General features: G+C 38.9%; 2 protein-coding genes across 8 annotated transcripts in view; one reads left to right on the forward strand and one right to left on the reverse strand.

Annotated features, from left to right (window-relative positions):
* Window positions 1-3,286, reverse strand: part of LOC134223813 (laminin subunit beta-1) — a 74,598-nt gene extending 71,312 nt beyond the window's left edge. For 2 of the 5 annotated variants that reach the window (XM_062703020.1, XM_062703016.1), the window contains exons 1-2: window positions 3,124-3,277; window positions 2,029-2,362 (exon numbers count right to left, since the gene is read on the reverse strand). The gene's annotated coding sequence lies outside the window, so the exon portion shown is untranslated. Of the gene's footprint in view, window positions 1-2,028; window positions 2,363-3,123 lie in introns of all 5 variants that reach the window. The other 3 variants (XM_062703018.1, XM_062703017.1, XM_062703019.1) reach the window with 3 other exon arrangements.
* A 19,803-nt stretch (window positions 3,287-23,089) lies between these two features.
* On the forward strand, window positions 23,090-27,168 carry LOC134219258 (uncharacterized). Of its 3 annotated transcripts, none has more exons than XM_062697968.1 (2): window positions 23,090-23,145; window positions 23,545-27,168. In XM_062697968.1, the coding sequence occupies exon 2, from the start codon at window positions 25,200-25,202 to the stop codon at window positions 26,982-26,984; it is 1,785 nt and encodes a 594-aa protein (XP_062553952.1). In that variant the 5' UTR covers window positions 23,090-23,145; window positions 23,545-25,199; the 3' UTR covers window positions 26,985-27,168. The 3 variants fall into 3 exon arrangements, with proteins under 3 accessions (XP_062553952.1, XP_062553951.1, XP_062553953.1); XM_062697967.1 differs by having other exon boundaries at window positions 23,096-23,331; XM_062697969.1 differs by lacking the exon at window positions 23,090-23,145 and adding an exon at window positions 23,181-23,204.
* Window positions 27,169-27,521: the final 353 nt, after the last annotated feature.

Here is a 27,521-nt window from a genome sequence, read left to right on the forward strand (position 1 = left end):
GTATTCTATTAGCATTTCCTTAGTTATTAATTGAAAACTTTTCTACGCCCGCCATTATACGAGTATGTATTGTGTGTGGTAAGTACAAAGGATACACTACACAAGCTCCCGGAGCTTGGCAGAAGGAAGGTCGTGTGATATGTGCCATCACAAATATTTGCCCTCCGCTCGCTTTCAAATCGACTTCTATTAAAACATTATTCATGCCTGCCGTATCCTAACGGAACTATCAATTCTATACTTTCGCCTCTAATTCTATCATAAACATGTACGTCTAAGTTTGGAAGATGATATTAGCATTTCCATATCACTGTAAATCGTTTAACTTCACGTAGAAGTAACACACACAAAATCATCAATTTAGGTTACCATATTCATTTTTTCGGATTCTGTGCAATTGAAAATTACAAAAAAAATAATGGAAGTATCTCATCTGAAGGCAAGCTTGGACATCAGAAGAATAACTGAAAGTTGAATACATTCATTTGAAAGAATTCATATTTCGATATTCGATTCTATGCTTGCCTCATAGCACACTATTTATAATATATGTCACTCGAAAATGAAATAAAAATGATCTAGTGACAACACAAATTGGATCAGAAAAAAGATCTTCTTAATGTTTGTACCTCACACACCCCACGTACTAAAAGTTAGAATACGACTAAGTAATAAACATTAAAGAGATTTCCTTATATCAACTTCATAAAAACTTTGAAGAATTTTAAATTTAACTCGGCGAAAAATTTGTTTTCCACGGTACAGGTCCTGAATTCCCGTTTTTCCGTTTTTTTTCGGAAACTTATTTTTCCCGCTTTTCCCGTTTATCCCGGTTCGATGGCTACCCTGAGAACTATATAATTCATGGTCTAAAATATATTCTGGATAGGATGGTGTCAATAAAGGAAACTCACATTGTACTCTTTTTTATACTTTATTAAAATTGTACTCCACTTGAATAGTGTGCCAAATATAGCCAACGACTCATCAAAAAGAGCTCTGTTTGAAGATAGTTCCCTTTTCTATTTACTTTGAGGTAAGTTATGTGCGAAATTATAAGAATAGAAATATGGCACCATACACCACTTGATAATTCTCTGCTCAACATCAGGGAGGGCAATTAGGTACAGAGCCGTAAAAATGGTAGCATCTGATCATGTTGTAAGATATGCATAATTAAAGTGGAAAAACCATATCGGAATGGGTGAACAAAGGGATCCGTTTTGCTCATCTTGTCAACATGGATAAAATAGTGTAAACATGTTTGTTATTTGCTGCATTTAGGGGGAGATCCCCAGTGCCCAATCACTACATCTCGCAGGGACTTGAAATTTTATAATTCTTTTATCTTTTTACTTTCGAAAGAAAAAAATAAAGAAAAAATATTAATGAAAGTTTAATTTTTGGTTATTGGTACCCCCGAATCCCCAAACATGGCATACAAAATTGGTTTTAGCAACTTTATGTAACCCTTTACATTTACTTATCCGTGTACGTTTTTGTGTACATTGATTAGTATATACATTGAAAATAATATTTCGTGACACCATCCTTCTGTGAGCATTTATATCAAAAATCATATCTTTTTCTTTTGAATATTGATATAGGAGGAAAGACGGCTTTGGCAGGTTTTGTTCTATTATTGGCAGGGGGGTTTTTGTCGACCAAATTTTATGAAATTTGGCCACAATATTCTTTGATATGCAAAGAATGTTTAGCCCAAATTTGAGCCTAAACAGTCATAAAAAACCCCCTGCCAATAATAGAATAAAACCTGCCAAAGCCGTCATTACCCCTATTGAATATTGAAAAATTGCATCTCAAACAATTTATTTCAATATTTTTTCTTCGGTCATTATATTATTAATAATAATTACTTTTCCACATATGATTTATTCTAACAAAAAATGTAAACATAAGGTCAAAACTAAGTTTAATGATTATGTAAAAACAAATGAGAGAAGAACTGTTCATTTGCTCGGAATAATAACTATTGTGTAGTTGCTTAGACAAAAAAAAATTACTTACACTCAGGCACCAAAATATAGCAATCTTCATAAAAGCCGCAGCATAAAGACTTTATACTCCGTTTGGCTTGATGGTCTTTTGGGCTGATTCTTTTGATGTTCGGCTTAATCCTTTTTAATATCAGCTTAGCAACACAAAACTTCTTTTGATTGGCACTGTTCTTTTATTTTCGCTTCTCCTTCGCAAAATCACTGCACTTTTTTCAGTAATAATATCTTCTTTGACTCGACACTTAGCACGGACCATCCAAACCTCCTTGGCCTCTTTCCGGATAATGCTCTGAGCAACTGATGATTTTTTCACACTGTACACATGACTACGATGCTGCTGATTTCTGTGGAGAAAAAAAAAACACCCTAAAAACCTCAAGAAATCTCGCAGGTCACAGAAATTTCGAACCACAACGTAAAACAGAAGTACCAGAGAGATCAGTCGTTGCCACACGAAAGAGAGCAGCATAAAATAAACATAAAAACAAATCGTACATATGTGTATGCTGGTGCACTATTCTGATACACCACGACTTCTGCTGCCGTGCTATGCACCGAATGTCTCCACATTCAAAAATAAAAACACTCCTGAAAAACCGCACAAAACTAGCTCTCTCCCGTATCGCGACAGCGCTCGACAGGCGATGCAGATCTTGAAACAAATCCCGAAGCAGTCGAAAACTGCACCATAAGAAGCAAGTTGAAGTTCTGCTTTCCTCCCGCGCCAGCTCCACTTTGCGACGACATCAAATATGCTGAGATTTTCCTTTCTGGTCACGTCGTTCGCCAACAGCAGCACTTAGTCAATGCCGAGAACACTGTTTCTTCGAAGCATAGACTGAGATTTTTCCACCACCGTACGATCATATACATTTCTTTTGGGCACCAACTGTTTCACCGATCTGACTAGCAGTTAACTGATAAGAACAATCAGGAACTAAGAGCTTCGAATCGTGCACACTAAGCTTCCAAAAACTTCTCCCTGGTCTATTCTGCGCATTCCACATGTGAGAAAATTAAGAATTCGAATGGACGATTTATGTGATAATTTTCCTTATGATTTCTTGGACTACTAGCAGACTCAAGAGCTTCTTCTTCGTATTACCACATTCAACCATCCCGTAATCCAATAACACTACCAGTGGAGATGATGCCCTCTCCTTGTCACACTCACGGACCCTTATGGCACCAACTGGCCACTTTTAGCACCAGAACGACCGGCCAATGCGTACGTCCACCCGATACGACCGATTCCACTCGACTGCGAGAGGACTGGGCCGACGTCTGTAGATCGCGAGCACGTACCCACCCAACCATTCCAACCAGGACAGCAAGGTGCTGAACTGCACGTACTCGTTCTGCGTTTGATCCGATGTACGCTATTCATCAAAATCGTGTAAACTAACACTCTATGTTGAACTAGGCACAAAAGTTGATTCAAAAAAATCTATTCTTATGATAAATTTTTATGGCACCCTGAATTAGATTTATTTTACCTTTTAGAAAAAACCTACCATATATATAGAAGAACGATAGAAAAGAATTTCTACAATGCAATATTAAACGCATAAGAACCGCAAAATGGAATGCAATATCACGATACAAGCGCTCGTATACCTCAGCATAGTTTTATTTTTAATATTAATTTCAAATAAATAATTTGTTTTTACAGATTTCATTTATCACACTTTTAAGAATACACCCATTATTAAGCTACCGCCCAATTTGTGTTGCAACTGTAACCGGAACGTATCTCAGTGTGAGTATGCAAGATCACTGCCCGTCTGTCGTCGGCGGCAGCCCTGTCTGAGTTAGCATATATTTAATGCGGCATGCTCTCTCGCTATCGCTGTTATGAGCGCAGCACTACGCCCAACATGATCATGGAGGCATCAATGTATTATTGCTGTGCTACGTAAGTAAAACCATGTGCGGCTTTGAATACGGAAAGATCAATGCGCTTGACGACAGGATGGGACTCAGGAGACCATTTCATGATTTTTTTTTATTATACAAATAAAATTTGGATACCGGTAGTAACTAGAACTGAACATAAAGAGACGAACCCCTAAATTTATATATCGCTTTTGACGTAAACATTTTTTTCACAGCTACCGCACTTCTGATACGTAAGTGCAGTGTTGTAATAAACGTATCCTATCCAGATTTTTACGCTAGCTATAAATTAACAAGGGGTGAATCGATTTTGGCACATACTATGTGCAGAATATTTTAGTTTGGCTCAGTAGTCATGAATGATAAAGATATCAATTTTTTCACTTGGAAATGTTTCAACATCACGCGTGCAAGTTTTTCAGGATTACTTAGATTTCATTGTGAATTCATTTACTTAGTTTACATTTAAACAGATAACACTGAATCAACAATTTGACGCCACAATACACGGTTCGAGGCCGCATCTCTCCATCCTCGAATGCGCCCCACGATCGCCAAGTCGTTTTGCATCTGGTATGCCCATTTTGGTCGTTGTGCTCCACGCCGTCTCGTACCTGCCGGATCGGAAGCAAACACCATCTTTACAGGGTTGCTGTCCGGCATTCTTGCAACATGCCCTGCGCATCGTGCCCTTCCGGCTTTAGCTACCTTCTGGATACTGGGTTCTCCGTAGAGCTGGGCTAGCTCGTGATTCATTCTTAGCCGCCACACACCGTCTTCTTGCACACCGCCAAAGATGGTCCTAAGCACCCGGCTCTCGAATACTCCGAGTGCTTGCAAGTCCTCCTCGAGCATTGTCCATGTTTCATGTCCGTAGAGGACAACCGGTCTTACCAGCGTCTTGTACATGACACATTTGGTGCAGTGGTGAATCTTTTTTGACCGCAGTTTCTTCTGGAGCCCGTAGTAGACCCGACTTCCACAGATGATGCGCCTTCGTATTTCAGGATCACGACTAACATTGTTATCAGCCGTTAGCAAAGATCCAAGGTAGACGAATTCCTCGACCACCTCGAAGGTATCCCCGTTTATCGTAACACTGCTTCCCAGGCGGGCCCTGTCGCACGCGGTTCCACCCACAGGCATGTACTTTGTCTTCGATGCATTCACCACCACTCCAACTTTTGTTGCTTCACGTTTCAGGCGGGTGTACAGTTCTACCACCTTTGCAAATGTCCATTTTATCCGCGAAACAAAAAAAATTGACTGGATCTGTTGAAAATCGTACTCCGGCTGTTACACCCTGCACTTCGCATGACTTCTAGCACAATGTTGAACAATAGGCACGAAAGTCCATCACCTTGTCGCAGTCCCCGGCGCGATTCGAACGAACTGGAGTGTTCGCCCGAAATCTTCACACAGTTTTACACATCATCCACCGTTGTTTTGATCAGTCTGGTAAGCTCCGATATCATCCTTACCAGCTGCTTTATTGGTCTTTAGCTATTGGATGGCATCCTAAACTTCCCTCAAGGTGAGGGCTGCTGGTTGACTTCCATCGTCCCCTGAACTGACGTAGTCATCTCCTCCGCTGCGAAAAAAGCGTCAGCAGGTAGATCGAGACCGTGAAGAGACGGAGCAACTGTACCGCACTAATAACACACGAAAGTTCTATGAGAAGTTGAACCGTTCACGTGAGGGCCACGTGCCGCAGCCTGATATGTGTAAGGACATAAGCGGGAACCTTCTTACGAACAGGTGTTCGCCATTCGCCAAGTACTGCAGAAGTGCCGCGAATACAACGTGCCCACACATCATCTATTCATCGACTTCAAAGCCGCATATGATACAATCGATCGGGACCGGCTATGGCAGCTAATGCACGAAAACGGATTTCCGGATAAACTGACACGGTTGATCAAAGCGACGATGGATCGGGTAATGTGTGTAGTTCGAGTTTCAGGAGCATTCTCGAGCCCCTTCGAAACCCGCAGAGGGTTACGACAAGGTGATGGTCTTTCGTGTCTGCTATTCAACATCGCTTTGGAAGGGGTAATACGAAGAGCAGGGATTAACACGAGTGGTACAATTTTCAATAAGTCCGTCCAGCTATTTGGCTTCGCCGACGACATAGATATTATGGCACGTAACTTTGAGAAGATGGAGGTAGCCTACATCAGACTGAAGAGGGAAGCCAAGCGGATCGGACTAGTCATCAACACGAAGTACATGACGAAGTACATGATAGGAAGAGGTTCAAGAGAAGAAAATGTAAGCCACCCACCGCGAGTTGGCATCGGTGGTGACGAAATCGAGGTGGTAGAAGAATTTGTGTACTTGGGCTCACTGGTGACTGCCGAAAATGATACCAGCTTGAGCTTGAGCTTGATTGACTGCTCGTAGTTGCTACTCCGTTATGACCAGATCAGCTGTTCTTGCACAGGGAACCAACAGATGTTTGCTTGGGACTAGCACACATCTTCAATGTACAAGTACTGATGATCTCATTTCTCATTTGTTAGGTCATACTGGCGCCTGCCACGTCAGAATGCAAGTTAATGTAGGGAAGGGGGAGGAAATGGTGATGCAATCACTCGCCCACTGCAAGCCGAATATACCTCTGCACTTGCCACGAGTTCATGCGGAATTTGTTGGAATTTCTGGGTTAGGTTGGAGAGGCAGAGGTCCGTCTTGGTTAACGAGCTGCAAATGTGATAGATAGGAGAAGGTAATTAATGGAATTTCTAATTGGATGTAGTAAACAGATGAAGGAAGCAGATTACTATTAGAATACTCAAGTTGAAGGTATAGGAATAGTAATGTAAACGGTGTGGAAGTCCATTTCCAGTTCTAGCGATCGCTAGAACATGAGAAATAAAGAGAAAGATACAAAGTAGGGGAATGGAGCGGACCTAGGATTGAACCCACGACCTCCTGCGTATGAGGCAGATGCAGTAGCCTTATGACTACCAAGCCCGCTTCAAAAATGATACCAGCAGAGAAATTCGGAGACGTATAGTGGCTGGAAATCGTACATACTTTGGACTCCGCAAGACGCTCCGATCGAATAGAGTTCGCCGCCGTACCAAACTGACAATCTATAAAACGCTCATTAGACCGGTAGTCCTCTACGGACACGAGACCTGGACGATGCTCGTGGAGGACCAATGCGCACTCGGAGTTTTCGAAAGGAAAGTGCTGCGTACCATCTATGGTGGGGTGCAGATGGCGGACGGTATGTGGAGGAGGCGAATGAACCACGAGTTGCATCAGCTGTTGGGAGAACCATCCATCGTTCACACCGCGAAAATCTGACGACTGCGGTGGGCCGGGCACGTAGCCAGAATGTCGGACAATAACCCGGTGAAAATGGTTCTCGACAACGATCCGTCGGGCACAAGAAGGCGAGGTGCACAGCGGGCAAGGTGGATCGATCAGGTGGAAGATGACGTGCGGACCCTCCGTAGACTGCGTGGCTGGCGACGTGTTCCTCGTAGTGCTGCTTCCACCTTTCGATCACCACACGTTCGTCCGTCAAGATGCTCCCTGCTCATTTCGGCTCGCGGCACGAAGCCTTTGTGGAATGCGAATGCTTCTGATAGAACTTGCGTGTTTCTTGAGAACGGTACAGCAGTTCCATCTCCTCGCACTCCGCTTCTTTCAGGCGGTGTTTCTTCTCCTGAAAAAGGCGAGTCTGCTGTCTCCGCTTTCGTCTATAACGTTCCACGTTCTGCCGGGTACCTTGCTGCAGCGCCCGCGCTGCGTCCTTCTCCTCCTGAATCTGCCTGTACTCTTCGTCGAACCAATCGTTCCTACGACTTCCCACATACCCGACGTTGCTCTCCGCTGCTTCCAGCAGTCCTCAAGAGGGGCCCCATCGAGCTCACCCTCTTCCGGCAACGCTGCCTCGAGATACTGCGCGTATGCAGTGGCGACATCAGGTTGCTTCAGTCGCTCTAGATCGTACCGCGGCGGTCGTCAATACCGAACATTGTTGATGACGGATATTTTTGGGCGCAGTTTAACCGTCGCCAGATAGTGGTCAGAGTCGATGTTAGCCTCACGATATGTCCTGACGTCGATAATGTCGGAGAAGTGCCATCCATCAATCAGAACGTGGTCGATTTGTGATTCTGTCTGCAGTGGTGATCTCTAGGTGTACCGATACGGGAGGCTGTGTTGGAAGTAGGTGCTGCGTATGGCCAGATTCTTGGAGGCGGCGAAATCACTTAGTCGTAGGCCGTTTTCGTTCATCAGCCAATGAGCGCTGAACTTCCCAATAGTCGTTCTAAACTTCTCCTCTTGGCCAACCTGGGCGTTCAAATCTCCTATGATGATTTTGACGTCGTGGCTTGGGCAGCTATCGTACTCACGTTCCAGCTGCGCGTAGAATGCGTCCTTATCAACATCAGTGCTTCCGGACGTTGGACGTTGATTATGCTGAAGTTGAAGAACCGGCCTTTGATCCTCAACCTGCACATTCTTTCATTGATCGGCCACCACCAGATCACGCGCCTTTGCATATCGCCCATCACTATGAAAGCTGTTCCCAGCTCGTGTGTGTTGCCGCAGCTCTGGAGGTAAGAATAGGAGTTGCTGGGTAAGAGGATAAAGACCGCGAGATGGTATCTATTTTATTCCTTCAAGTACACGAAGTACCAATGGTACGCTTTACCCAGCATTTGCCAACAATTTGATATCCATGTAGTTATCTTATAAGTCTGCTAGATGTTTGAATGAATTTGACGAACATTAGATATTATGACTAAGAATGTTGTACGGGCTTTAGATTTACCATATGTCTGCCTCGCCAATTCATGGAATCCATTGAGTATTGAACATTTTGTAGGATCGTCACGCTTCTTGCAACTTCCATCCATCCTCAAGCGTTACGTAATTTATTTATGTTCTTTGTCGCACAATCAATACGAGACATTAAGGTAAAATGGTAGATCACACATTTACCACACTATTACATAGTTTCCCGCTAAAGAAGCAACAATCGAAATTATAAAATAGCTTCCTTCTGATTCGCTCATCAATACTCATCACGTTGATTTTATTATAAACAGTACTGCTATACTAACAAAACCGAATAAAAATAAATCACTCATTTTATCGTATAATAACAAAATTCTTTTTCATCTTGAAAAAATAAGTATATCAGAAATAAATTTTATTTATTATGCATCACGTCCAAGACCACGACAGCACGTCAGCTATGACCAGTCTTCCAGACTTCAGTCGAACTTCCAGTCAAACTTAGGTCAAGTAGAACACCAATGAAAAGGACATCTTATTAAATTTGCTAAATTGTTGTGACCATGAACAAAAAACAGAATAACAAATCGCCAACCTTCTCATGCGAATCAGAGTTTCAGTAGGTGCGCGTTCGTTTGTCTAACATTAACGTAAGACCTAAAACGCCTGAAAAGTAACCCCGATCGATCCTCCGAGCAGAGATAGCTATTCCATTACCGGTCGACCTTGAGAACTGTAATCAATTGGTAATTATGTATTAGAATTAAGATGAAAATGTTGAAAACATATTATTAGCAATATTGCTATCCAATAAACAGCTTGAAGAAGTTCGAAGTTTCTTCCGTTCTGCTCATTTTTTTTGTCAACAAATGGACATGAGCAGGATGGGAATAACTTTGAGCTACTTTCAACTTCTTCTTGGTCAGCATTAATATGAAATAATCAACACCAATCGTGAACTTTTTGACGTTTATGTAAATACACAACTTTTGCACACTTCGGTACAATCATGAACAAGGCAAATGTTAGAGGCATGATGACTTAAGCACATTTTGCCCGACGTTTCGGCATTTTATTTTGGCCTTTTTGAAGGGTGAAAATGTCTACCGTATAAAAAACGAAAAACGGTAGACAGTATCACCCTTGATAAAGGCCAAAATAAAAGGCCAAAACGTCGGGCAAAACAAAACACATCGTTTTGAATACATAAGACTGAGAAGGCCAAAAAGTTCCAGAAATACTGAACACTTTGATTCAAATTGCGAACACAACCTTAAATGCACTAAAATTCAACATTTCAACGTTACGGAAGTTCCTCCAGGAGTCCGTCCGTAAGTTCCTCCAGGGATTGCTCCGTAAATTCCTCCAGGAATTCCTCTGGAAGTTGTTACAGGAGTTTCTCCGGAAGTTTCTCCAGGAATTCCTCCGAAAGTTTTTCCGGAAATTCCTCCGAAAGTTCTTCCGGAAGTTCCTCCAGGAGTTTCTCCGGAAATTTCTCCAGGACCTCCTTCGGAAGTTTCTGCAGGAGTTCCTTTTGAATTTCTTCTAGGAATTGCTTCGGAAAATTCTCCATGAATTCCTCCGGAAGTTCCTCCAAAAATTCCTCCGGAAGTTCCTCCAGGAATTCCTCCGGAAGTTCCTCCAGGAATTCCTCCGGAAGTTCCTCCAGGAATTCCTCCGGAAGTTCCTCCAGGAATTCCACTGGAAGTTCCTCCAGGAATTCCCCGGAAGTACCTCCAGGAATTCCTCCGGAAGATCCTCCAGGAATTCCTCCGAAAGTTCCTCCAGGAATTCCTTTGGAAGTTCCTCCAGGAATTCATCCGGAAGATCCTCCAGGAATTCCTTTGGAAGCTCCTCCAGGAATTCCTCGGATGTTGCTCCAGGAATTCCTCGGAGGTTGCTCCAGGGGTTTCTCCGGAAGTTTCTCCAGGAGTTATTCCGAAAGTTTCTCCATGAGTTATTCCGAAAGTTTCTCCAGGAGCTTCTTCGGAATTTTCTCCAGGAATTCCTCCGGAAATTTGTCTAGAAATTCCTCTGGAAGTTCCTCCAGGAATTCTTACGGAAGTTCCTCCAGGAATTCTTACGGAAGTTCCTCTGAGAGTGGTCGTACAGACTGAACATTCAACACCTACATGAGACAACGGACACACACCCAGTGGACCAGTGGAGAATTTTTCGATCACGAGATGTTTCCTCCTTACCGGGGCGGAAATCGAAAACACACCCCGGAGGAATTTCTCAGGAAGTTCATCCAGAAATTCTTCCGGTAATTTCTCCAAAAAGTCTTCAGGAATTCATCCGGAAGTTCCTATATGTATACTTCAGGATGTTTGCTCAGGAAATCCCCGAGGACTCTTTGGATATTACTTCTGAATTCCTTCTAAAATTCACATGGAATTCCACTAAACCCACTTCAGGTATTTTTTCTGGAAAATTGTCCAGAAATTGAAGAACTTCTTATGGGAAAATAATTGCGAAATCTAGATCTAGAAAATATTACACGCATTCCTATGGGAATTCTTCCAGAAATTCCTACCCCAAAATTCCTCCAAGGACTCTCCTGACTTTCCACAAATAAATTATTCTGCAAATTATTTCTCCAGATATTTGTTTAGGAATTCTTCCGATTTTTTTTTTCCATGAACTACTTCACAAATTCCACCAAGTCTCCCCGGCAATGATCACGGATACTTCTCCAGAACAAGCATTCACCCCGAAATTAGTAGAAATTTCAAACACATTAAATTCGCGTGATATCAAATACCCGACGTGATTCCTTGAAATTAACATGGACCCCCTGAGGGTCCATAATAGGAAATTGCTTCTCTATAGTCGATACTACATTTGATTTTCATGTTCCGTATCGGGATGTTCTTGTTCCTTAACCCCCAACATATTCCTTTAATAGACACTCTCGTGTTTATTTTTTACAACATTGTGAAAAATAATCTATTTTTACTTTCTATATAAATTGCAATCCATGTAATCAAATCACTAGGGTAGTCATGTAAGGTAGTTTGTCCCGATGGAATTTCCGAGAAAAAAGTTTATATTATGCTGTAATAATGAAAGTATGGTTTGACGGTCCACTATTGGTAGTGGGCCTCTCTATATGTTCTCCAGGAAATTTCTCTAGAAAGTTCTTCAAGGAACTGCTCCGGAAAATTCTTCTTTCAGGAAGAATTCACGACGGATTTTTTGTAGGAGTATCCGAAGGAGTTCATAAAAGATTTCGATGATCATGCATGAAGTATTTCTTGAAGAAATTCGCAAAGTAAATTCTGATTTGAAACTCAGAAGAACTTTTATATAAATTCTTGAATGATTGTCGTGTGGATTTCCCGAAGGATTTACAGAAGGAGTTTTCGAAGGAATTCCTAAACGAGTTTCTGTAGAAATTCTAGAAGTAGACGTATTAGTCGATAAAGAATTTTTTAAAAAATAGTCTAGTTGGCACACAATTTTTCAATGAAATTCTGAAATATTATCAGACCAAAATATTCTAGTAAGTTCTGTCGAAGAAGTTCTAGAAGCGATTCCTTGAATTAGAACAATTTCCTTATTTTCTAAATAATTATTGTATGTGTATTGTTTCTCAACAAATATTGTTTTGTTTGATACGTTGTACAACAAGCAATCTAGTGGTTCTCCATCAAACAATTCGGGCTGAATAAGCTACTTTTTAGCTAAAAAGGCCTATTTTTAATGAAATAAGCCCTTCGTCAGCTTCCAATTTTGTTGGGTCTAGACTTTATTGGAAATGAGAATAAATGCAGCATAATTTTAAAGAAGATAATTGTCATATGAACTTGGCTGAAAATATGTATTTTTGACAGTAGCTAGATAAGTCTAGACTTAACAGTAAAAATGCCATCGGCGTGGTAAAAAATATTCGGCGGCGTGGTCAATTTTCATATCGCGGCGCGCCGATTCAATTTTGACGGTGAAAGAAAATCGTCGGCGGCGGCGTGGCGCGGCACACAGGTCTGAAAAAAATCACAAAAATGAGAAACAAACCAAATACTTTTTCATTGCTTTGTTTTTATGGGATGGAAATAGGAGCTATGATTTAAAAGTTACAATCGATCTTACATCAATAGTTCCTGAGAGTGTTAGTCTTTCGCAGCAGGACCACGGTGAAGTCGGCTGGGTTCAATTCCCGATCTGGGTTAGGAAATTTTCTTTAACTTTCCTAGGCATAAGAGTTTCAATTCAACGTGTTAGCCTCAAAGTATATGCATGCAAAAATAATATATTGGCTTTGAAGTCGCAGTCAATAACCACAGAAGTGCCTAATAAACACTGAGATGCTATCCGGAAATGCAATTGAAAAAAAAAAAATAAACGTTCAAAATTCTTGTAAATTTTCAAAAGACAATATTTTGAGAATATGGGACTGAGTGAAAATTTGGAATTCTGTACGAAATTCCAGGATTTAAAAGTATTTTATTAGGTATCAATTTTTGACATTTTTTTGTATTCCAAGATATGATAGAAGTGTTGATCTTTGATGGAGTTTTTAAAAATTGCGTTACTTGGGTTTGTAATTGAGAAACTAATATTATAATACAGCGTCGTGCATCTTGAACGGTTCAAGTTGAACCTTCCATAACTCAGTCAAAACATGAATTGCTACAAAGCAGATCATGCTAAATGTGACTGGATTCAAGAGGAGACACGGATTGGGCTAGTCATTTTTCATGCCTAGAGAAGTCAAATATGTAGGTATTTCGACTGTTCAAATTATTTTCATTCACAAACCGATGTAGCAGTAATCTGATACGGAAGCTATGAAATAATAGTTTCAAATGGTTTGAAAATGGTGGTGTTCTGTTGGTTGAGTGGTAAGTATGCCTGCTTCTCATACGAGTGTGCCTGGGCTTAATCTCAGTCTCCGTTGTTGGTAGTTTAGGAGACGAAAAACGTTAGATCATGCCTGCTTTTGGATAAAAATGGATCACAATCATAGACTTTTGACCTCGGTCATCTATTGTACGGTATGGTACGGTACGGAAGTGTAAGAAAATGACAAATCCTTTCGTATTTACCGCATGGTCTCTACACACTTATTTTTTTTTACCGGGATCTCAGCAAAATGTTAAACTTTTACCGAGTTTCGCACAGCCGTGCCCCAGCAAACATGTTTTTTGCCGAGATTTCTGTCAAAGATGCTGAAAATCAGCAAACAATTGTCCGAAAATCAGCTAACAAGCCTCATTTTTGCAGGGATATCAGTTTTTATTTTGCTGGACAGACGGCTGTGCGGATTTTTGCTGAGCGGCAGAAATAAAAACTGAGTGTGTATAAACTCCAAAATTCCAATTTTTAAGAGAATTTGCGTTGAACTCCTATTTAATAGTATGTCAAATTTAGTGCTCGGTTTGTCCCAAACTTCACTGAGGAGAACTTCTTTTTGCTAATACGAAGTAAAAATTATGAATCAGTCAAGATACCGTCGTGCAGGACTTCTTTTGACTCCGAGAGCTACTTTGGATTCTTGATTTTCTAAAAAAAAATTAAACGTAAAAAATACCAAATTTAAAACAAAAAGTTGCCATCCAACTATCAACAAAACACCCGAATGATGATAATGGCAATTTGATATTAATTTTCGTTGTAATTATTGTTTCAAAATGTCCAAAGTGATCCCCAATTTTTCAAAAGAAGCACCGCACGACGCTACTTGTTATGTGATAGCTATGTTAAGTTTAGTTGAGACTGATTCCAAAATTCGACTGCAGTAGCTCACCGCATGGACATGAATCCCACTTTGTTTAAGCAAAGAAGGGTGCTTTATGTATTGACGCCTAACGTCGCGCACTCTCGCGCATAAATATGCTCAACAGTAAGTATTGAAGCTGTTATATTTGGCAACTTAACGGAATAGGCTGAAAAATTACAGTCGTTAAGCGTATTCGAAAAATGTTCCTACATTAGTATTCTTTGCAATTTTAATACAACGTCCGCCATTACGCATTTTTGCCTCAGGGACCCCCAGGGGCACATGTACCCCAGGTTGAGAACCGCTGCCCTAAAGTACCCTCTTATGTGTTTTATGCCTTCTTGGACTTTTCATTTTTATAATGAGTGAGAAAGGCACCACCAATGCTAGGAGGATTAATCTATTGTTATGTTCGTAAGGCAATTTGCTTTTTTTACATACATGAATCTTTAAATCTTAGAGGTTTACCCTACCGAATAGAATAGGTGTTTCAAATAACCAAAGCGGCAAAAATCCAATATACTTATACTCAAATATAACGAGTAAGTTAAAAATGCCTTAAAAGAAGCGGTACGGCACTCACTTTACAATTGTAATGAAATTCCTTCTCTTTATGCTGATCACCGAACAGTTCAATGAATGACGCAAAACCCTTTCATCATTCTCTTTCTGTCCGATAACACAATCTAACGGTCATGATCCTTCCGGTCAGTCGTTGGTGGTTTATTGAGCCAGTACTCCCCATTTGGACAAGCAGGAAGAAATCGAAAAACTACGGCACCGCGCTTATGCCCATCGTTCAAACTCCTGCGATTGGCTCATGTACTGCGATTGGCCTATGTACAGAGATTCCTTGAACGAAGCCACCCAAGCGGAAAGGTTACTCGGGTCTTCACTTCTCTGTTGAGCCTTTGCGATAAGCCCCGCCATGTAGACTGACCCGAGTGATCGTTATAACGGATTCACCGCGGTCGACGATTAGAAAAAGGGAGAATGGAGCAACTTCTACTTGGGTGATGATCCACAATCATCTTTCCGAAATTCCTTAGTATTTCAACTTAGTGAGTTATTTCGATAATTCTCGATGACTGACGCCTGATGATATAACGGTCAAATCCGATCCTCATATTCGGAATATTATCTCTTGTGAACTAGATTCGTCTCGTTTCCTGTTATTCACTCTAACTTTCACCTACTCAGTGACTGAGTAAAATTGTATTGCCATCTCTTTTCTTCCCATGGAAATTTTACTCAATTTCCGTCAAAAGCAGGATTACTCATAGTTTTGAGTTGTCCTGCTTTTGACGGAAAATGAGTAAAATTTCCGTGGGATAGAAAGAGACAGCAATACAATTTTACTCAGTCACTGAGTAGGTGAAAGTTAGCGTGTTCGCTGTATGTACAATTAATGGGTACCGTGAAACGACGAAAATTTGATTACGTTTCAATATGTGAGTACAAATATTGATTCTAGTATAAACATATTTCCAATACACGATAATGGTTGTTTCAAGCTAACTTGAGTGAGTCAAAAAAAATGTCTAATGCAAATGGTGGTTATTTGGCGAAGAGTGATCCCTTGCTTTCTAACACGTTAGGGATGGAATTTATTCTAAATGAGAAATTTGAGAACCGGATGCAATTGACTATTAACAGCTGTGAAAGAAACTTAAGTCTTAATCCCGATAGTCAATTTGTCTCTAGATTACGGTACGGAACAGTTCAAAAGCTTCTCTACCGATAAGAACGACATAGAATCAATGGAATGTTCGATTTGAACAAATGAAACACTTTTCAACGGTGATGTCGTAATTATAAACCGAAAAAAAACTCGTTAATTTGATTGCATATCACAGTATAAGATTCGAAATAGAACGGAAAGTTCATATACAAATTGATGTGACTTGAAACGAGCGATCAACTGTTCTAATCTGCTAATGACAATGAATGAGGACGCCTTATCATATTGAAAAATATTCTTGAATGGATTTTTACATAACATGAAAAATAAGTCAAATACTGATGAATACCAAGAACCCGAGTCGGACCCGTATTCAATTACTACATGGTCCAGTATCCAAAAAAAAAAAAAACATCGTTCAAGTTTCAAATATAGCGAAAAAACGATGTATGTGTCTCTTATCAGTCACCCACCAAGTATATAAATGTTTCAGTCTCAGATCGAGTTGCTAGAATCAGAAAGAAAAGAAAGTATGGTGGTTGACTGTATTAAATGAGAATATGATAACAAAACCGTCTTATCGGTACACGCACTGGTTGTCCGGTGCTTTCGCGTGGTAAAGTGGGAAGATGTTGATTCGTCATTTTAAAACTAGCATAAGGACTAAAATTCGCTTTAATATTACTGCTCTAACATTATATTGCCTCCGTATTAGCCTACAAATATTTGATATTCGTATCATTCTCACACAATTCACCAGTTGTAAGGAAGAACAAAGAAACAATATCTCATTAAACCTTACTCGTGTTCAGGTATTTGTCGCTAAAATAATAAAAAATAGAAAAAGTCGTATCGTTGATAGTTCCTTTTTATCATGCATAATAAATGTTAGTATCATATTATTGTTTTCTATAAAGAATTAGAAAAGTTTCAAAGAAAATATAGAAAGGAGGGAGGAAGCAATAAATCTTCCTTTGTTTTGACATTTTTCATAAACCTAAAACAATATTCCTATAACCAGTAGCGCCGTCACGTCCTGAGACGTGAGTAGGACAGACTGGATTATCATATCTATTGAATACTTTTAGAGACTTTCCGGAGATCCCCAGGAAACATTTCTAGAGATTTTTTCGGACATCCTCAGATAAGTTATAAATTCCCTGTTAAGACAGTCTTTAAATTTTATAAAATATTTGATGGTCTCAGGCAATTATCACTAACTTCTAAGAACTCGAACCCTTAGAAAAATTCGGAAACAGCTACGATCTATCAGTGAAGCTTATGATTGTCCAAAAATCTCTAAGGGAGTTCAATACTATTTCCAGTTTTCAATACTAGTGTTCCAGTTTTCTTTCTAACTTCGAAGATTTTATGCAAACGTGGGTATATTCGTGATTTCTGCAGATTTCAATAAACTCTTAGAAGCTTTCAACATTTTTCTCTCTCATAGGCCTACGACCAGACATCCGCATGGGCTACAATCATTATAAAATGCTTCATATTCGCATATTTCAGCGATTGTTCTCTCATATCTTTGCTTCTTTTTTAAACTTTTGGAGACGAGCTCGGCAGTCTATTGACTAACGCTTCTGCCTTATAGACAGGTGGTTTGGCGAAGACTAAACAACTACATCACATAATGTGAAATAGGCTACATATTTTTTTAAGTGAATCCTCGATCCATATTTTTGGTCATCTACCTTATCAAGATAACTAAATTTCCTTTCCGTGCTAATGTTCGGATTCTAAGGTTTTCTCGGTCTCTAGTAGCAACAATAACCACACTAACATTTCTCTCCTTTCCCAACTGGGTGGACCCGTATGTAGTGAATACCAACCTTTATTCACTTGGATTGTAGCACAATTTACACAAGTTATGACCAGTCACGGAGAAGCAACCATTGAAAAATACAGTCAGTCTTAGCTAAGTTAAGCTAAGCTATATTATTATTTAGATATTCATCTTTTGATTACTTCATCTGTCAGTCTGTCAATTCTTATAAAAATTCAGAAATTTTCTGAGCCTTCCTGAACTAGCAAAAATAATTACGTACTTCCAGAAAACGTTCAACAAATAGTTCCATATATCAGAAACTATTAGAAACTTGAAGACTCTTGGAAAATCTCAATACATCATTAAGAACTTTTTAAAATGGAAAGATTTCTTCATAGACTTTAAGAAGTTTTTCGGAAAAGATTTCCCGGGAACTTCCACGACTGTCAGTTTTACCACTGATTAACTGTGAAACGTTCAATGATATTTTTAGATCTAGAAATTAAAACAGTATAGATAGTATAAGATCTTTTAATCATCCATCTGGTATTTTCTTACCATAATCATGGGTAGGACAATGCTTTGACTGTCCTACCCAGGTATTTTCATGCGTAGGACATGTCCTACTTGTCCCACCCACTCCCGGCGCCACTGCCTATAATCAACACGATATATTTCTAATGTAAAAGTTGCAATTATAAAAGTAAAATTTTCTATAAAAATACATATTAATCCACTTACCCGGTAGGTGGATTAATATGGATTTTTATAGAAACTTTACTTGAATCTACTAATTCAAATGAGTGAATCGGCTTATTCTCCCAAAATGGGTAATTTTCTCAGCGGAGAGAAGAGATAGAAGAGAAAAAGTACCCATTTATGAGTAAACGATTTTTACCGGGTAGGGGCGATGGTGGTGTGTTATAAAATGCGTTATCTCGTGCGTTATAAAATGTAACCAGCTGTATGTACCGGCTTTGCTCGGAATTGCCGGAATTCGCTGTTTTTTCACAATCGGAAAATGAATAAACCAATTGGTCAACAGGATAATTCAAGATTGCTTTGAGAATAGGTCGTATGTGCAAAAGAGAGACTAGAATTGTGCTTTCTTATTAATACTTCATCCACAGACAAACAGACATAACACTCGTCAAATTTTCATCGTTCACTGATTTACTGGTCAATTCAAATAATCATTAGTTGGCCAATCGATCACTCGTGGCGCGCGCATCGCTTTTGCTCCAGTTTGACGTTTGCTCACTACCGTCATCTGGTTCGTGATTTGCCTAACTAACTGAAATCAACAGATGTCGTTAGTGTTTGCATGACGATGAATTTGATGAGTATATGTTCTATGTGTTATGTCTGTTTGTCTGTGCTTCATCATTTGTTTGAAAGAAGGCAGATTTTATTTGAAAACATTGATTGATTTTGAAGAAGGGATCAAACCCATAATTGCTTTGTTCCGGGCAAACGTCTATTTCTAAAGAAGGCAAAACATCCACCGATGCCTTATTCTGGGCAAACGTCTATTTTTAAAGAAGGGATCACATTCACCATTCCAGAAGGAAACACATCAATAATTGCTTTTCACTGGACGGACAAACTATGATTTCACTAAAGGGATGAGGGTTAACTAAACAATACCCCTCCCTTCACACCCTCCCCCTTTTACGAAAAGCATACTTAACCCCCTTATCGTCGTTTCCTTAAGACAAAGATTATGTGTTCCGAATTTGCTGGGAATCGGTCAAGGTGTTCATAAGTTAAACATAAATTGCTCGTTTTCTTATGAATACATGGATGGTCCGCAAATCGTCCTCCACCTGATCGATCCACCTTGCCCGCTGTGCATCTCGCCTTCTTATTCCCGTCGGATCCATTTTCACCGGATTACTGTCCGACATTCTGGCTACGTGCCCGGTCCACCACAGTCGTCCGGTTTTCACGGTGTGAACGATGCAGCTTTTTATAGAAGTTTAACAGGGCCCACTGTTAAACCCCACCACATCCAAGTCAGGCACCACAACTCACAGATGGCCTGGGGCGGGATCGTCAAGCTCTTGGACATAGTCCCTGCTGCTCACGCAATTCAATCTTTCCTATTTATGTGTGTGACTTGAACTTAAATAAACATATTAGAATACATTTAAAACTGTATCCTAAACCGAACAACAAATTAATCACCTCGGCCCAAGAACTTCTAGCCGCACCGTGCTGCCAAATTTTCCAGCAGCCTTTCTAGTAGGTATGAAAATAATCCTTCATCGTTAATTAAATATTAAACAGCCAATGCCACATGAAACACTTTGATCTTTCCGTTGATTTTTTTGTTTTTGGATTTTTTTTTTCAAATTTGGAGTTTTTAAATGAAAATTTTCCGGAATACTTTTTTACGCTGTTTGTGAATTCTATCACATTTTTTAAATTTTCCAAGTATTTTTTTTTTATTCTAGGCATTATTTAGAATTTCCACGGAAAAGTCTGTCTTCAAAAAAAATCTTTGGATTTTCAAAGAATAAATTTTAAGATTTCTCAAGGTTTATGTTTTTTGAATTTGCACCACAAATTCTTCCAAAATTGCATTCTTCTTCGGGAAGTCATTTTTATTTCTTTGCAGGTTCCATGGAACTATTTTGGCATATTCCGAAAAATTTCTTTTGGAAAATAAAAAACTGAATAAACTACTGAAAATTTCTGAAGTTCCCCAGGATTTAAAAAAAAAAATCTTTAGAGATTCTGTAAAAAAAGTCAGCTGGAATTTTTTTTCTAATTTATACTGGGAATTCTTCGGAATTTGATGTTCATTGGAATTTTCATCGTAAATATGCATTTTGGATCCTTCTACGGATTTTTCTAGTTCCTCAAAATTTCTACCGAACATTTTTCGGAACTCTTCGGAATATCGGAAAAAAATGTCGGTGAAATTCTAAAAATATTTCCGTGGAGGCTCCTCAGAATTTATTGTCAATATTCCGAAGGGTTTCTCCCTTGCAACTCCAGAATAATTATTCTTGAAAATTCAGAAGATCTTGGAATTTAAAATTAATCCAAGCAATAAATGTAGGCAATAATTTAGGCTTAAGAAGTTTAGTTTTTATGATATTGAACAATTAGAATAATTGATCGAAAAATTAATTAATGCACCTAAATGTTCTAAATGCACAAAATTGTAGTAGTGCGTATGAAAAAGGTTATGACATAGAGAAGCCTGCATTTAATAAATCAACATAAAATTCTGATAAATATTAATGTTTTTTAAATTCATAAAAGGGTCTTAGAACTAAGGATATTCCTGCGATATTAAAAAAAGTTGCAGTGTTTCAGTACTCCAATTCCTAAAACAATAAAGGTTCAAAAATAATGTAATAATAACGATTAAAACTGAATTCCAAAACAAATCTCAACCCTTTCAGGACTGATGGGTCATATATGCCTAACGTTTTAGATTGTCTATAAAATCACAAAAGAGAGCTAGGACACCATTTTTTTCAGCAAAATTGTTCATCTAGATATTGGCTTTACAGAAAAAATATAGGAGCTCAAATTTGACTGACCCTGAAAACTCAGATATCCGAAACCTTGGGAAGATTTCAATTCTAAGAGCATGCAAATGAAGTTGGAATGTTTGAATCATTCTGAACACTCAGATAAGATGGGTCATCCTGAACTTTAATCTAGTGATTAATATTCAGGAATACGAGATGCTGAAGGTGTGTGTGTTTCCATTCTATCTCCCACTGTCTGGCAGTGCTTTTATGGAAGAAACATGTCTACATCTATTATTTGATATTTTTAGCCCTGGAGATAGAAGGTGATAGCTCTACTGTGCATCCAAAGACCCTATAACAAGAAGCTACAGACCACATCTTGAGGTAATTTTCAGCACAGTAAGCCCCACATAAATACATTCAGATATCAAATGGATGTATGCAATGTATTTACACTTCCGGGATCAAACATTTATACTAGGAATGAACATCAAAGATATAGGGGAACGATTCGCCACTTCATCTCATAGCTCCTATTTCCATCCCATCAAAAACAAAGCAATGGAAAGGGATTTGGTTTGTTTATTATTATTTATTTTTTTTAGCAGTGAGCACGCATCTTGACAAAAAGAAGCAACGAATTTGGTGCCGTATTTCTTTGTTTAGCGATGAGATGGATATATGTACAGTGAGATGGAGATCGGAACAGTTCCCCTATATGTTTAATCCTAGCGCGTATTTAGTAAAATCAGTTTAATCTTCTATATAATAAAAATGAAATCACCTGTCATAAGACGAGTTTATACAATCCCATTGAATTCCACCACTTAATTGTATCTTGACAGATACGTATTTCGACCTCAAAGGTAAGGCCGTCTTCAGTGTCTCGTACTTGACTCGACTTAAAATATAAAAAGATATAAAAATGAAATGGTCTGTGTTCGTATCCGCATAACTCGAAAACGGATGGATGGATTTTATTCATTTCTTCGGCATTTATGTTCGTTATCGTTTCCGACGGGTTTATATCATATTTCCTCATACCAAAATCACGGGTAGGGTTGAGTAAATCGTGAAAATCTAAAATAATGATTCATTTGGAAATTTTGCATGGGCAGTTCACAACGCGCATTTTCGCCTACTATGCAGGACAACGTCTGCGGAATTTCTCAGAAACGAGTTCGGAGAATAAGACGTGGTTTGATTATAGTGTTTGTGAATTAGTGACGATTGAGCGTGTCGGAAAATATCAATACAAACCGGTGAGAAAGTTCCATCTCTACACTGTAGTTTCTGCATTACGGTTGGCGGCGAGTAGTTTCAGACTTGGTTCATGTCTTTCAAAACAAATGGCTTGAGCCTGGTTTCGTACTACCCGTTGCTGATATAAGTAGAGGCGCGATATCGATTTTTCCTATATAAATATGTTTATTTATTTATCTTTACATTTATATATGTATTTTGAATTTTCTCCTTATTATTTGTGGTACGTGTAACCATATAAATAATAGTAAAAACAAATTTCGCTCACTGACAATTAAACTATAATCAGTACCATTCCATATTTTTTTTACTTTTAAAACAGAAATCTTATTAGAAAACCATTACCTATGATGTATCCTGTAACGTACAGTTCGATAATTACACTTTAGCGTGTAAGTGAATTGACAGGTCTGCGCTGCGCGCAACACTGTCTGAGTTCTCGTTAAACAATAAACGAACCGACAGGTTCTTTCTAATCGATCACTCGAACACGACACAAGTCTTTTTTATTATCTCCCGCGAAAACCCCATTAGTCTCGGTACGTTTCGGTAGTTTAACAGGATATATTAGTGGCGACGAGGAAAAATTTTGTATTCGGTGCGGCAGCAGTTATACGGATAGTGAAACATTTCCGAATTTTGCTCCAATCACCGTCGGAAACACCATCGCTATTAATGACGGGCGGACTGTTTCGCCGCTCGCTTAACAGATATAGTGAAAAAAGGTGTAATCGAAGTGCTAATTAATGGGCGTCGTTTCAGTAGTGACAAAAGCACATTTGCTAACTGAACCACCATTTGGGTTTTTGGCGTGGTTTTTCCCGCAACAATAGAACCAAATTCTTAAAACTTAATACGGTTTCTTTCTTTAGAAAGTGGTGTAAAGTTCAGCAATTATATTCTAAACTATTAAGAGTGTTTCTTTTTATTTAAAACAGAAGTTCATCGTTCTGCACGGCGGAAGAATTGTGCCGCGAAAATCGGATTAATTAAGGGTCCACTTCTCGATTGATCGATTTATCGGGCACACTACGGACAGCAGGAGAAATTGAACAGCAGCCAAACCTTTGTTGCTGCGGCTTTTGTTTCACCCCGTCCGGGAGGTTTGATGTTTGTTCGTGGCAACAGGTAAAAGTAGCGGATCAAAAGGGTGAGTGAAAACTTTTTGGTTTATGCCAAAATTATAGTAATTAGAATTAATTGAGAAAAGTGATTCCGTGAAATATTGATGATCGATTTTCTTTTATGACTTGTTTTGATTAATTGGTGATTTTACTTTTCGCTATTGCCAAAGAATAGGCGCGTAATCAAAGGTAATTAAAACGTAATAAATTTGCGCAAGAGAAGTGGCGTATTGAATGTAACAACTTGGTAAATATTCTTTTTGGTGATTTTATTTTTCGCTTATTCTAAGAAAAGCTGTGTAATTAATTAAAACTAAATTGGTGATTTAGCGCGTTTATTTTTATCAATTCGAAGCGCAGTGAACAATGATGCTTTTTGGCTTTATTTACTAGAACAAAAGAAAAAGAACACAATAGGAAAACAATATATTATTTATCCTGGTAATTTGTCAGTGAACATATTGAATGTATTGAAGCATTTCACTTATTGCAATTTTGTGTTGTATTACGACCTTGCGTGAACTTGTATTGTTTTTTAGTTTTTGCTAAAATTTTGACAAATATGTCTTACATAGTAGCTCCCAATATTGAGCCCTACCGTAAGGGTCAATCATTTGCTTCTTGGATTAAACGTTTATCATGCCATTTCCGAGTGAATAAGGTGAAAGAAAATGAGAAAAAATACCAGATGTTACTTTTGGGAGGCGATTTTTTGTTCAATATGGCAGACAAACTCTTTCCTACAGATGAATTGTTGGAAGAACTTTCCTATGAAGTATTAGTTCAAAAGCTTAAGGAGAGACTTGACAATAATGATTCAGTCTTACTCCACAGATATAATTTCAGTAGAATGGTGCAACAACCTGGCGAATCAGCCGGTGATTACATATTTTCGTTGAAAGTTCTGGCGGAAAATTGTGAGTTCGGTGATCAAAAGGATTACCTCATATTGGATCGCATTCTTGTTGGTCTACAAGATGGCTCACTTAAACACCACCTTTTGACTGAAAATAACTTAACATTAGAACAGACTGAAAGGATTATCGCTTCTTGGGAAATGGCGACTTATCATACAAAAATGTTGGCTAACAATAATGTTGACTTTGTGGCTTCAATAAATACCAAGCATCCATTTTGTTATCTGGATAATAAGGATTATAAACATAACTCGCAACTTGACTTCCAACAGTTTAGGTACCGTGATGAGTCTGCTAGTACATCTCATAGCCGAAGGAAAATTGATGGAAACCAACGGATGGTAGACCAGCGTATCTGTAATTACTGCGGACAGCGAGGACACGTGCGAAGAAGGTGCTTCAACATTAAGCGAGAGAAGAGCGATGAAGTCAAACATGTCGACATCCGAAAAACTGGTGTGATTCCGGATAGCTTGTCCCACCAACTGGATAGTTTGAGGACAATGGATTGTGTGTTTATTGGATGTATCTGTTGAACGTAATGTCATTCAAATGCAGATTGATAGTGGTTCTCCGGTAACAGTAATGGGAACAAATTTGTTCAACTCAAAACTCAACCTTTCCTTATGTAGAATGTCTAATCAACTGACTGTGATAAATGATTCCACACAAAACAAATCTGGTGAAATTGAGGTTGCAGTTGAATTGGATGGGGGACAAAAGAATTCAAATTTATTAGTGCCTTTTTGTGATGACCAGTTTATTCCTTTGCTGGATAAAACATGGCTGGATGATTTTTTCTCCAACTGGAGAAATGTTTTTGGCAATTCAATGCCATTTAACAACTATTACAAAATTTTGGAAAAACAAAATGAAGCACTAATTGCAGTTGATCAAATTAAAATTGTTGATGTATTTGTCAATTATTTGAGTAAAGCTGTGTGTAATGCTGATAGTGAAGGAGATGATTTTACAATTACTAAAAAAGATTGTGACATTCCCTACAGTTGGAGGGAGAACATTTTTAAATTGTCGGTGTTTGATTCCAAAATTCAGTATACTCTTTCGTTGGTGATGAATTTTGGGAACCTTTTTTCGCGAATGGCTTCTAATATGTCAGCTCCCACAGCATATAATGAATATTGGAATAGTGAAATAAAGAATTTTCCTGATAAATCTTTGGTCAATGCCAGGGTAAACAAAAATAATATTATGCAAGAAATGATTTATTCTGATTGGCTTGGGAGAACTTATGAAGATAGAATTTTGGCGAATCGACAAATTTTGAGACTTTTTGACGTGTGTTCTTTGTTCCATGACAAAGTGAATATTCCGCAGACAATTCAAGAATTTTTCAAACCTTTACATGGCATCCAAGTTGGTGTCTTTGAAATAAAACGATCAGTAAAACACTCTGTGCACTTTGTTGGAATAAACGCAAATTTTATTGTTGCTTGTGACGTCTATGCAAGTGTGGCAATAAATCCAAAACAACACATTATTATTAAAATTTTAAAACGTAAACCTGCTACAAAACTTTTGGCAGTGAATAAATTCTCCAAAAGGGTGGAGGTAAAGTGGTTGATGGTAAACTGGTTAGTGATTTTTGCAAAGTGTACTAAACTTATTGCTAGTTTTAGAATGCCAGGCGTTATGTTGCTTGACAATGGTCTTCTATGCAAAAGATACAAGTTGAGCTTTCAAGACCTAACAAATTCATGTTTGTTTCCTTATAACTTGACATTGGAGGACAGTTTTCCTTCAGAAAAATCATATTATCATAAGTGTATGTTAGTCTGTTTGATTAACTTTAAGAGGCATAACTTGCAGCATGTACGCAAAAAGCTGAGTAAAGCATTTTTCTGTAAACATGTCTCTAATAACTCATTACAGATCATGATTGAAAGCGAAGCGACAACCACCGTCCATCTCACTCAACTACGACTCGCTAATGATGGACGCGGCATGCCAAGGCGATCGATGCGTGTGGTCGAGACTGGTCGGCCGCTACTGACTGACGACGACACATCCGTGGCTGGTCGGCCGTTACTGACTACTGCAGAATCCACGAGGGCATCCGTACATGACGACACTTTCTGGCAGTTACCAGATCTGAGCGCGAGACAGACCCCAACGCTATCGGAAGTGATTCAGTTATTAAATAGAAATATGAGTAGGAAAAGAAAATTTCCATCAGAACTGGTAGCGCTTTCTGGCCTACCTTGGCGGTCTAAGAGACCTAGAGTAGAAGTAAGTTCGAATATGTTACATAATGAATATTTGTTCATTCTGAATTATTGTTCTTTCCGAAGGGGGAAGAGCTATTGTATATTGTAAATACATATCTGATTAGCTTAAGCTAAGCGTGCGTGACAGCAGTGTGCGCTGTGCGCTACACTGCTGTCAATTTCATTAAATCAATAAAACAGACCAGAAGGTCTTTCTAATCTATCACTCGAACACGACACAAGTCTTTTTTATTATCTCCCGCGAAAACCCCATTAGTCTCGGTACGTTTCGGTAGTAGTTTAACCGGATATATTAACCTACTTGACATTTTATACAGTAGAAAAGTAAAATTGTAGTGTTGTCAGTAACGAACGAAATTTTAGATGTGCCACATTGTATGTATGTTTTATAAGTGCGTGTTTTCTCTTGTTTCGGACAGTAGATCGATCGCGCGATCTGCCGAAATATTGTGATCTGCATTACGCGGCCGGTAATTAAGTTAATCAGTTCAGTGCGTGTTTTTTTCGGAGTAGCTATCGAGCAAGCGTTGTGTAGTGCGTGTCTTAGTCGTCGCGAAGTAGTTAAGATATCGATTCAGTCTTCGGGAAAATTTGTAAGACACGCGTTGCTTTTCCGTTTTTGTAT

Source organism: Armigeres subalbatus, chromosome 3, assembly GCF_024139115.2.
Source record: "Armigeres subalbatus isolate Guangzhou_Male chromosome 3, GZ_Asu_2, whole genome shotgun sequence".
Taxonomy (NCBI): Eukaryota; Metazoa; Arthropoda; class Insecta; order Diptera; family Culicidae; genus Armigeres; species Armigeres subalbatus.